The sequence below is a fragment of the Erythrolamprus reginae genome, chromosome Z (genome assembly GCF_031021105.1).
Source record: "Erythrolamprus reginae isolate rEryReg1 chromosome Z, rEryReg1.hap1, whole genome shotgun sequence".
NCBI classification, from domain to species: domain Eukaryota; kingdom Metazoa; phylum Chordata; class Lepidosauria; order Squamata; family Dipsadidae; genus Erythrolamprus; species Erythrolamprus reginae.
This window is the reverse complement of record NC_091963.1, coordinates 107,297,886-107,310,588: the sequence shown is the minus strand read 5'-3', so window position 1 is coordinate 107,310,588 and position 12,703 is coordinate 107,297,886. Positions and strand designations below refer to the sequence as shown.

The 12,703-nt window shown below is 38.5% G+C and overlaps 1 protein-coding gene across 1 annotated transcript in view; it reads left to right on the top strand.

Annotated features, from left to right (window-relative positions):
* Positions 1 to 12,249, top strand: part of LOC139153636 (keratin, type I cytoskeletal 23-like) — a 30,260-nt gene extending 18,011 nt beyond the window's left edge. The window contains 6 exon segments of the mRNA XM_070727832.1: positions 5,413 to 5,535; positions 5,537 to 5,575; positions 6,707 to 6,832; positions 8,971 to 9,191; positions 10,628 to 10,650; positions 11,561 to 12,249. Coding sequence (XP_070583933.1) covers positions 5,413 to 5,535; positions 5,537 to 5,575; positions 6,707 to 6,832; positions 8,971 to 9,191; positions 10,628 to 10,650; positions 11,561 to 11,661 — 633 coding nt within the window. The 3' untranslated portion in view covers positions 11,662 to 12,249.
* The last annotated feature ends 454 nt before the right edge of the window (positions 12,250 to 12,703 follow it).

Sequence of the window (12,703 nt, the reverse complement as noted above, 5' to 3'; positions counted from 1 at the left end):
ACGACTAACTGAAGGACAGTGAAGAAGATCCATTGAAGCTAGTATACTGTAAAGGCTTACTGAGCAGTGGAGAGCCAAAAAGGCCTACAAGAAAGACCAAATGAAGAATAAAAAGAGACATGATAAGATAAAGCATTACTGTACATGTCTAATACATTAAAAAAAATAGCAGGGCAAGCAAATAATAAGACTAATTGCAGCGGAAACTGAATAACATACGGACACCAGACTGGGTTTAAAATTGGGGCACTTTATTGTTATTTAAATGGCATTAGACCTGCAGAAATAAACAAAAAGGGGGCTGAATCCCTATCATAACATTTCTAAGCAGCTATGGGCGAAGCTCCTTGCTGAGCAAGGGAAGGTTCCCTTGGCTTTTCCCTTGCTCTCCGCCATTCCGCATGGCATGTGGGGAGGCTCGCAACCAAGTTCCCCATTCAGAGGTCCTGATGTAGGTGAGCCCCAAGGGCACCCCCCCGCCATCACTCAGCCCCGACATGCCCGGAGCTTCTGGCAAGGGGCAGCCCATCACCTTCCAAAAGGAGCCCTAAAACATGCAGCTGGTGCGCATTTCTGCCCCTACTTGCCTCCCCAGGGACCAAAGGAAATTAATTCAATGAAAAGCCAATAACTGAAATGATAACTAAGAAATACCCCTTATCTGTCCCCTTGCCCCAGTTTTGATATGGAGTAGGTGAAAAAACCGACTGTCATTAAGGAGACCAAGCCGCAAAAAATTCCTACTCGCCCTCTGAGGCAACCCTTATCACACCAAAAAATAAAGAGAAGGCAGGCGGGTGTTTTGCTGTCGATCCCGAAAGGAAAGGAATTGCTGTTCTGCCGGGGTGGCTTTTTATCTTCGGCGTGTGCCTCCCTTCCCACTAGATGCCCCACATGCCTGCGCAGACTGCTGTGAGGCCCATTGGGGAGCGATCTCACAGATTCACATGAGATCGCTTCCCTCGCATGTGGTCATGGCGGCGCCCATGTTCTCGGCACCACCGCAAGTACGGACAGCAGGTTAGCCTCCGAACTTCAAGAGCAGTAATTTGAAGAAAGAGACAGAGGGGAAAATTCTGGCTGTAGACGATTAAGCTTAAGAATTAAATTCATAGAAAGCCAGAATTGAGAAGACAGTAACAGAAAGCAAATGCTATCTCTGCAAAGATGTTGAAGCAAACAGTGGACTACCATCTGTAAGTAGACTGTACAGATTGATTACAAATAACAGTATGACAGTGATGTACTGGAAGATCTGCATGAAATACCAAACAAGAAAGAATTGGACCACAAAATAGACAAAGTAATAGAACATAAAGAAGCTAAAGTGCTCTGGTATCAATATGCCTTGGTGCAATCCCAAAGCATCTTGAACACCATCTGAATACCATATGTAGTGTTAAAATAGTCATGCATTGCAAAAGGTAGTTTTGCTTGGAACAACTTACACTCTGCGACAATACCTTTAACACTATCAAACATCACCTTGGAAAGCATTTGATAGCTGGATATGTGATCCAAATTCAGTCTAAATATCTGGTTGACCATCTAAATATCTGGAATGAACTAAAAATAAATAGCAAACATTCTACTCACACACACAAGAACAACAAATTGTATTTAAATATTGTTTGCAAAATAATTAATCAAAATAGGGGAGGTTTAAAACTAATTTTCTTATCTCAGTGAGGGGGTTATTAGGGAATATGAAAGAAAACATTTCCATCCTTAGTTAAGCCGGGGTCCATTTTTTCTTCTTGAGCTAAAACTAGTCGACTGGTCAGCTTAAGAGACGTATGTATCTTCCTCAGTCTCAGATCATCTATCAGAGATCTGGGAGTCTGATTTGCATAGTTATCTTAGTTGTTCATAGCATTGCACTCTTCTGGATAGATTTCTGTTGTTATTCTTGGAAGCTGTTGGAGCCACTCTCCCAGCTTAGGGTCACAGCTCCAAGTAGTCCTACCTTCACTTGGTCTTTACTTTATATCCCCTCTATCCTCCTTCAATCTTTGGTATTGCTCCAGCTTCTTGTACTTCTTCTTCTTCTTAGTGTTGCTGCCACTTGGCATTGCTATTTTGTGATCCTTGTCTACTACTGCAATGTCTAGTTGATTGGCTGGTACCAGCTTGTGCATCTGGACCTGAAAATCCCACAGGATTCTAGGCCTGTTATTCTCCGTAACCTAAAATCCACAGCCCAGAATCTCCCATCTGGACTTGGGAGGGTCTGATCCTACAATATCAATGTTCCTTATACAATGACAGCTACTTAGAAACAAAGAAACATAGAAGACTGACGGCAGAAAAAGACCTCATGGTCCATCTAGTCTGCCCTTATACAATTTCCTGTATTTTTATCTTAGGATGGATATATGTTTATCCCAGGCATGTTTAAATTCAGTTACTGTGGATTTACCAACCACGTCTGTTGGAAGTTTGTTCCAAGGATCTACTACTCTTTCAGTGAAATAATATTTTCTCACGTTGCTTTTGATCTTTCCCCCAACTAACTTCAGATTGTGTCCTCTTGTTCTTGGGTTCACTTTCCTATTAAAAACACTTCCCTCCTGAACCTTATTTAACCCTTTAACATATTTAAATGTTTCTATCATGTCCCCCCTTTTCCTTCTGTCCTCCAGACTACACAGATTGAGTTCATTAAGTCTTTCCTGATACATTTTATGCTTAAGACCTTCCACCATTCTTGTAGCCCATCTTTGGACTCGTTCAATTTTGTCAATATCTTTTTGTAGGTGAGGTCTCCAGAACTGAACACAGTATTCCAAATGTGGTCTCACCAGCGCTCTATATAAGGGGATCACAATCTCCCTCTTCCTGCTTGTTATACCTCTAGCTATGCAGCCAAGCATCCTACTTGCTTTTCCTACTGCCCGACCACACTGCTCACCCATTTTGAGACTGTCAGAAATCACTACCCCTAAATCCTTCTCTTCTGAAGTTTTTGTTAACACAGAACTGCCAATGCAATACTCAGATTGAAAATTCCTTACTTGTGTTATTGTTTTGTCTGCATCTTATACCACCACAACATGTTGGACTGAGTCTGAGATCTGTCTGCACAGTCTATACTTTGGATCTTGTCTAGTATGGTAGACTCCTGCTTCAATGGGATCTAATGCTTAGTGACTACTCTTGTGCTGCTATTCTCAGTGCCTCAATGATGTCTTTTAGTCCTACTCTTTTCAGCTACTGGTTGGATTTCCCAGTGTCAGCCACCTCATATATGTGTGTGCAATTGTGTATGTGCGTGAAGTCTTATGTCACTTTTAAATGAAGATCAAAATCCTGTTTAACCAGCTAGAAATCTGGAATAGTTTGTTGTGATCTTTCTCCATGCTAATATCCTGGATTTACTTAATTACTTTTTAATAGTAATCCAGAGACATAGCTGTGAGTTTATGCTGAACCACCCTATGTAAAAAAGCACCTGTCTTTCCACTGTCATCCCCACTGTTTATTTTCCAGCCTATCGAATAAAGTTTTCCATGCTTAATTTTATTCATTGTACCTTATTAGTTCCTTGGGAAGCCTATGTGTCTTACTGAGCTGGGAGAGTGTATTCTAGGAAGCAGGTGGCAATGGCTACCATAGACAGTAGATCGTTGAGTCAAGTCATCTGAACATTCTGATTTTGAAAGAAAAATTCCCATTTTCTTTCTCTTAATTTGCATTATGGATTGCAGATAGCATTTTCATTTTAAAACTTTGGAAAAACCATAAAAAGAGAAATAAAGTTGGAATAACACTTCCTATTAATTGGTGTTTGAAGTAGTGCAACCTTCTCCAAATTGGTACCTTCTCAGAAGATCAGAATTATAATGCCAAAATTCCCGACAATAGAAATTTCAAAGAATTTCTAGAGTTTACACAGGCTTTTCTTATATCATTTAATATGGTGCTCCAGTATTCATAAAGAAGCAGATTTATATAATATTTTCCTTTCATACTTGCTGTAAGTCCCTCTAGGGCAGTAGTTCTCAATCTGAGGGTTGGGACCCCTTGGGGGTCAAATGACCATTTCACAGGGGTCACCTAAGACCATAAAGCTTCTACTCTGGTGCCTTGGAACATATTTTTACAATCCGACCAATCAGGCATTTACAGTGGGGGTGTCCCTCTGACTTTCCTGCCAATCAGCTTAAAGCTGTGTTGGGAGAATTGTCGCTAGACTTATGGTTGGTGGTTACCACAACATGACGGACTGTATTAAGGCATCGCAGCATTAGAAAGCTTGAGAACCACTGGTTAAGGAATCTGAGAAACATGTTTCAGTTAAACTATAATACTGTTTACAACATTTCAGACCCTGATGTTGATTAACCTCTGGCAGAACATAAATCAATAAGACAAACTGGAAGAGGCAAGCATGCCATATTCTTGAGATCTTCCAGGTTTTCTCCAATAAACTGTTTATCATGTAAATATAACCTGGAACATGCCTGCAACTATATATTTTCCCTAAAGGAGAAATATTATTTGATCTTTAAAAGAAACTGTGTGTCAAGATTGGTGCAAAGCATATTTCTATCTTTTTAATTAAGGAAATTTCCAGGGTTGTGTTTTAAGTTCTTAAAGTGTTTGCCATCATACCCACTTTAATATAATCTTAATATATACATCTCCCCTAAAATCCAAAACTAAAACAAACAGATAAACAACTTTGAAAAACTGTATTTATTATAGCAATGTACAACTAAAATACAGGTAGCCCTAGACTTTTGATCATAACTTAGCCTAGAGTTATAGCCATAAGTCACTCTGTTGTTAAGCCAGGGATCATGAACTATGCCTGATTTTATAACTTTTCTTGTGATGATGAAGTGACATTGACATTCATAAAGCAAATGTGATTGTAAAGTGAATGCATGGCCATAAAGTGAATGCAGATATTTGAAAAACAATTGTGTCATTGTTGTTGGGTTTGTTTGGTTTTTTTTTTTTTGCAAAAAAACAGTCTAGTGTATAAAGACATACTGGTCGTAAGTCTTTATACACTAGACTCTGCTTTACCTCCAGAAAAGAGATACAACTCACAGTGTGTGAAATCATAGACTACATGAACACAAAGAGTTAGAGCAACAATTACAAAAGAAGAAATCCTGGCGAGGTTAAACGTACCAATCAGAAAAGAAGAATGGATGTATGATAGATTACAAATGAAATCCAGGATATAGCAGATGTGAGAAAAAGAATCAACTTCCATTAGGATTGGAAAAAAATAAACTTCTGATACCGCAAAATCTTTTTATAAATATTAAATATTTGAAGCCTCACTTCTAGTTGTCTCCCTCTATTATTTTCTGTTTGCCTCAGATAGCATAATACTTTTATTATACATATTTTTGAAGATGTTTTGGTGAGGTTTTTCTTCATTTTTTTCATATACAGAATATGCAGGCACATGGCTCACCCAAAGACTTTACAGTGAATGTGAAAGTGAATAAAACTCCACAAGAAGATTTGTCCAAGATCCTGGCAGGAATAAGAGCGGATTATGAAGCTATAATTGAAAAAAAACCGTCAAAGTCTTGATTCTTGGTTCCAACAACAGGTATCCTTTCAGAAAACAAGATGGAGAAATCATATAGGGCAGTGATGGTGAACCTAGGGCACGGGTGCCACAGATGGCATGTGGAGCCATATCTGCTGCCATGTGAGCTGTTGCCCTAGCTCAGCTCCAATGTGCATGTGTGTGCCAGCCAGCTTTGGCTCACAGAGAGGGTCTGGGAGGGTGTTTTTGGCTTCCAGAGCGCCTGGGGAGTATGGGGGAGGGGATTTTTACCCTCCCCCGGCTCCAAGGAAGCCTTTGGAGCATACGGAGGGCAAAACATGAGCCTGTTGGGCCCACCAGAAGTTGGGAAACAGACCATTTCTGGCCTCCAGAGGGCCTCCATGGGGGGCAGGGGAAGCTGTTTTCTCCCTCCTCAGGCATTGAGTTATGGATGTGGCACTTGCGCATGCGCGATAGCGCTCACCCATGCTCTTTTGGCACCTGAGGGAAAAAAGGTTCGTCATCACTGATATAGGGTTATACATTGGATATTGTAGTTCTCCACAAGATGGGTGGTCTTAAGGTATAAATGTTTCACATCCATTTGAAATGTACAAACAAGATGTATCATGAAATATGCAGAATTAAGAATTGCCATTTCTTGATCTAAAAGAAAGAAAGCTGACATGATGTTCGATCTTCCCAACATTTAAAGCTTCCTCTATATCATAACACTAACAAGTATCAATATGCTGATATCCAGTTTTCATATATTCCATGTGTACATCACGTAAAGACTATTATATTAGTGAGAAATTATTCTGTCTTTTAATTACTAAATTCTCCTTGAGATTGTTGAAAGACAGTTTGCTTTTAAGATTTATTTTTTTAAAAAAAGATTTGAGGAAAATATCTCATGGATGGAATATGGTGCCCCTAATATGTATGTGACTGAAATTATTCCCAGAGGTGTACAAACCCTTTCTGTGGTAGTTGGCAACCTCTCTGAATTATCACATTTTCATTTAAAAGAAGACATCTTGTAAGAACACCTATGATGGAGTGTCTCCTGTAATCATTCATAGCATAGAAATTACACACTCAGTGTCTTGCCATAAAACTGTGTGCAGAATTCCATTTTTCGCTAGGTTTAAATAATTCCTTCATTTACATTATTTTATGTTCACACAGATTGGAAATGAATTTTCAGAGGGGCCAAACAACCAGGAAGAACTACAAAACAGCCAGAAAGAAATCTGTGACCTGAATCGCACACTGCAAACCCTGGAAATTGATTTCCAGACAGAACTAAATAAGGTGATACCTTTAGACATAATTATTCTTTTCTAATCTTCTAATTCAAACATGACATCTACCAGACATGTTGAGTACAACTCTCATAATATTTGTCCATAGTGGAAGGTGTAATCCAATATGGTTGAAAGTACGGTTTTGGTAAATATTGTTGTAAACTTAATCTATCCATCCATATTTGGTTTTCCATAAAGCTTTTATGGTTTGATTTTCCTGGAATCTGTAAATAGGAGAAGAAGGAGCAGATATTTTTCATCCAAATGCATTACAATTGCCTGGGTGGATCCATATGAATGCCTTTATTTGGATCATTCATATCTGGATGGTATGCCCTTTTTTCCCCTTTAATTGCAAGGCACGTAAAAACATATTTGCAAAATCAGATCAAAGACCAAATCAGACAGCAGATGCCTTTAGAAGTTCAGAAATAAGACATGCAAATGAAAGCCTTCATATATTTGTCTCAGCATTTGTTGTAAACAGATTCATGGCCAATAAATATGGGCAGCCAATAAAGTATAGTGACTAGGTCTAACCTTAGCTGCCATAGAAGTTCACTCAATGACTTTGGCTGGTCATTCTCTCTCAGTCCAACCTACTATTTTTTTTACTATTATACCTGCTATAGATTGTTACTATGAGAGGGGAGGAGCAGGGAAAACTATATATACCATACTGAATGCAAGGAAGAATATCATTATAGTAAGTAAGTAAGTAAGTAAGTAAGTAAGGAAGGAAGGAAGGAAGGAAGGAAGGAAGGAAGGAAGGAAGGAAGGAAGGAAGGAAGGAAGGAAGGAAGGAAGTAAGTAAGTAAGTAAATAAGTAAATAGGTAAGTAAGTAAGTAAGTAAGTAAGTAAATAAATAAAATAAAAAATAAAAAAATAAATAAAAATAGACTGTCACTTCAGAGGATTCCGGCGAGATGAGCAATGATCAATCAATCAGTCAATTAATCAATAGCAGACTTAGAGATAATCTCGCACTTTCATGAAATATACAATTAACAGTCTTGTGGTACCAAGGCAGGTTCTCCATACCGCTCTTGGGATAGATAATTCACAATCTTGGGAATCTGATCTGTAGCATTATTTTTATCCTTATAGAAATGTAAGTTCTAAAATAGGTGTGCAACTTGCCTTTTGGGGAAATTGGTGGACCCCTCCCCATTCAGCAATGCTAAAGTATAGAGGACGTCTATTTCAGCAAATGTGGGATGGGTAGTTTAAGGGTGTCAATATAGCTTGCTCATTCTTGTTGAAGCAGACCTTTGAATAGCATAGTACATTTCTGAAGGTGTCTGGTAGAACCAGAAGCAATAAAGTCCAAGGTGGGCTTTTTATTTTCCTTGCTATTTCATTGTTGCACGACAGGCAGAAGTCTCATTGGAAATGCTTCTACAATTGCAGGATTCAGATTTCTGCTATAAAGATTTTACAGCTGAATAGATAAAAGCTTTTAAAGAGCTCCAAGTCCTTTTAAAATCATAAGATTTTAAAGAGAGAACAGTTCTGAGGTTTCAATCTCTCTGAAAGAGATATCCTAGAAAAGTAGGAATTTGCCTTTCTGGGTTAAATGCACAAAATATTGTGGTGTGATTAAATAGCATGGAAGTAAAAGGGATTCTGTATAGGTACTACGGATTGTTACTTCAGTTTTCTTATTATACATTAAACCCTCCTGAGAAACTGAATTGTCATTAAGGGATTAATAAAATAAAATATTCTAGATACTGGCCTGGGGACAATTGTAGGTTACCAGGGGCAAGGGGGTGGTGATGATGAGATAATCATTCTCCATAAGCAAAAAATTGAGCAATCAGACAATGATTAAATCATACCAACACTAATTAACATGGCAGTTTGAAAAGACAAGTTATTGCTTCAAGCACTTTACTGTTTAGATTTAAATAAAGAAGAAAGGAAGCCAGGAAAGGATGGGAAAAGTAAATATCTCTCCAATTGGCATAAATAATAATAAACCTATAGGCAAAATATAAATATATGATTTCAACATATATATATAGAGAGAAAGACAAAGAGTTTCATTTACACATATCCATCAAACAAGGGTATTTCTTGCTTTCTGCGTTGCAGAACATAGTTTGAAAATATAACACTGTTGGCATTTTTTGTTCTTTCAGAAATTTGCCCTAGAAAACAATCTGGGAGAAACGAAGGCTCGCTATGCTTTCCAACTTCAAAGTATCCAAAACCTCATCAAAAAATGTGAAGAAGAACTCAGCAAATTTCGACATGATTTCAAGTATCAAAACAATCAGTACAAGGTCCTCTTTGGAATAAAAACACGTTTGGAGAGGGAAATTTCTACTTACCGCCAGCTTCTGGATGGTGATGCTGACGGGTAAGGCACAGTCAACCTCAGACAAAAAAAAGGACAGAAAAAACTTATAATCTAAACATTGAAGCTAGTGAAAAAACAATTCTGAAAACAATTTTCAGATCATAATTTATAGGTGGACACAGGGGAGGGTTCTGGTTTACCTCGTTGCCGGTTCACTTCCTCACATGCTGGGCAGGGGCGTGCATGCATAGTTCTTAAAATCTAGCTTCTGCACATGTGCAGAAGCAAAAAACACCTGCACATGTGTGGAAGTTAAAAATAAGATGATGGTGCCTATGGGCCCACCCAGACAGCGAGTTCGGGGGAATGTCCAGCCAGCCATTGCTGCTGGTTTGGCAAGCAGGGGAAAATTCTCACTATCAGTTTTATAAAATTGGTCTGAACTGGCAGGAACTCACCTCTGGGTGGGCAAATTCTACCCTTTCCCAGCAAAATGCATTCTGCAGGACCACAACCCTTTTTCATAGACCCCAGGGTAATGACCAGGCTCCCAAACAATTTCCCAAGTGTTCTGTTACAGGATTTTGGCATGGTGAATCAGTACTCATGAGATTTTAAGGCTTTTTTTCCCTGTCACAGTTGATCTATTTCTTTTAAAGGGATTTCTGTTCTGTTTAAATTAAGAAATGTTTTAGAATTAGCATTCATTTTAGAAATAACATAGAAGTGATTTCCAGCCTGGAAACAATAATATTTTTGATGCAGCTGTTAAGGATAAGAAATTAGGGCTTTACAGTACAGTGATACCTTGTCTTACAAACTTAATTGGTTCTGGGACGAGGTTGTTAAGGTGAAAAGTTTGTAAGACGAAACAATATTTCCCATAGGAATCAATGGAAAAGCAATTAATGCGTGCAAGCCCAAAATTCACCCCTTTTGCCAGCCGAAGCACCCGTTTTTACACTGCTGGGATTCTCCTGAAGCTCCCCTCCATGATAAACCCCACCTCTAGACTTCTGTGTTTTTGCAATGTTGCAATTTCACTGAGGCTCCCCTTGCTGGGAAACCCCACCTCCGGACTTCCGTTGCCAGCAAAGTGCCTGTTTTTGTGCTGCTGGGATTCCCATGCTGGGATTCCCCTGCAACATCGCAAAAACACAGAAGTCCAGAGGTGGCGTTTCCCATGGAGGGGAGCTCAGGGGAATCCCAGCAGCGCAGAAATGGGTGCTTTGCTGGCAATGGAAGTCCGGAGGCGGTGCATCACAGTGGTGGCGGTGGGTTTGTAAGGTGAAAATAGTTTGTAAGAAGAGGGGGAAAAAATCTTAAACCCCGGGTTTGTATCTCGAAATGTTTGTATGACGAGGCGTTTGTAAGACGAGGTATCACTGTACTTCAAATTTGAAGCAAAAAGGTTCTTTCCTTAAACAATCTTAAAAATGACATGGAACAGATTTATACAGACCACTTTTACTGATATTGTTTTTATTATTTCACAGGAAGACCGGCAAAAGCCTTAGAGGTAAATATTTTCTCGATTCTATTTTTGTAGGAAAAGTCCCAGACAGCTTTAGAAGAGGATTAGTACATGAATGTAAGATTAAAGCTATCATCAGCTGCCAATCACAATGAATGTAGCTATTTCAGGATCAAAAGTGGCAAGGTGCAAAATACCTATTGCTGGAAACCAAATGTGATGATATGTGGGAATGAGTTTAGGAGACAGAAGGATGTACTGTTGACTAGGCAATCATTATGTAAAAGAAGCCTTCCCTAAATGTCTATGGAGATTCTCAGTCGTCCAGCTCATGGTTGACCCAAAGGATCTCTTTCAAGAGACAACTGGACTTCGCCTCTTGTCTAATTGTCTCTTGAAAAGGCACCTTTGAGAGACCTTTCCTAATTTTCTGGAGAGGAAAAGAAAAGAAGGGGAAAATACTTTCAGACTTGCAAGACTGATGTTAACCTTTAAAATGGTCCAATTAGAAGCACAAGAATGAATACTAGCTCTATCTTTATTGTAAGGTTACATTAATAGAACCTTGCAAGATTAAAAGTATTCCTAGAGTTAGCAGCTAAGCCACTGTGGAAACAGCATATTGATCAATATGTGTTTTTCATCAATCCATCATGGTTCTTCTTATAGCAGTATTTCTATCATTAGCAATCTATTCATGTCCACAGTTGGGTAAAATGGCTCTCACAATTACATACATCCTACAGTATTATGATTGTGAGGTGCAAACTTGTTGCATTTTCAATCTGTTCCAGACATGCAGGTTTGTATCTGTATTTTGTGTTACATTTCTACAACTGGGGAAGTACCCAACTGTCTGTTAATCCCATCAAACCCTAGCTTAGTTTCAAGCATATTTACAAAATTAATTGTATAATGCTGCTTCGCTCCTAATACATGACCAAATTTATTCCAGAAAACAGTTCAAGCAATCAAAACCTGAAGAAAATTGTGCAAGAGACTGTGGATGGAGAAGTAGTCTCTACACATACTACTGAGATCAAACGTCAGGCATGATTTCCAATGTGAAGGAAAATTTACTTATCTGCAAATCATACATAGATTTGACTATTTAATGAAAACAGTTCTATATATGTTCTTTGGTGATCCTGAATTTTTTTCTCCATCTTTCATCCATATATAATTTAATATGAATGCAAATAATTCCCCATCTTCTGTTATATGGTATTTCTTTAAAACTTTAAAATAAATAATAGTATCATTAATTTATTCTGGTTTCCAGAAAATAGGGTGTCTAATTTTGACCATCAAAGAACTTTCCTTATTCCATGAACAAATACTGCACAGTTGTATCACTAAAAGAGTACCTGGCAATATCTATAGAAAAGTAAGATTATTATTAATTATCCAAAACTTTCCTAGACGTGATTAAATTTTCAAGTAGATTCAAGTAGAAAATTTGGTAAAAGGTGGAGAGATTCTGGAGGTTTTATAATGACATAAATACTGAAATGTGGTAAATAAATTGAACTATGAGTGAAACTAATTCTGGTACATCCATACCTATATGAAGCTAGGAACTAGAAGTACCTTAATAATGGCTAGGTCTCTTTATCTAAAGAACATTAAACTGTTCCTCTGTAATAACCTTTTTGATGGTCATCTTTCTTGCCCTTTTCAATGGTGAAATCCAATTTTTTTTACTACTGGCTCTGTGGGTGTGGCTTGGTGGGCAAGGTGTGGCTTGGTGGTCGTAGCAGGGGAAGGATACTACAAAATCCCTATTCTCATCCCACCCTGGGGCCAGTCAGAAGTGGTATTTGCCAGTTCTCCGAACTACTCAAAATTTCTGCTACCGGTTCTCCAGAACCTGTCAGAACCTGCTTCATTTCACACATTACACCAAAGCTTGATTAGCAGGAACTAGCATTGGAAGGAGAAAAGGGTTTTTTTTTCTCCCCACCCAGGAGATCAATGGGATGCCCAAGCATGGGCTTCATAGGGATTTGTTGCACAAATCAGATGTCTTGCTTAGATGATCACAGCATTACTGCATATTCTCCTTATACTAGTGATTATTTACACTCTCAAAATATCC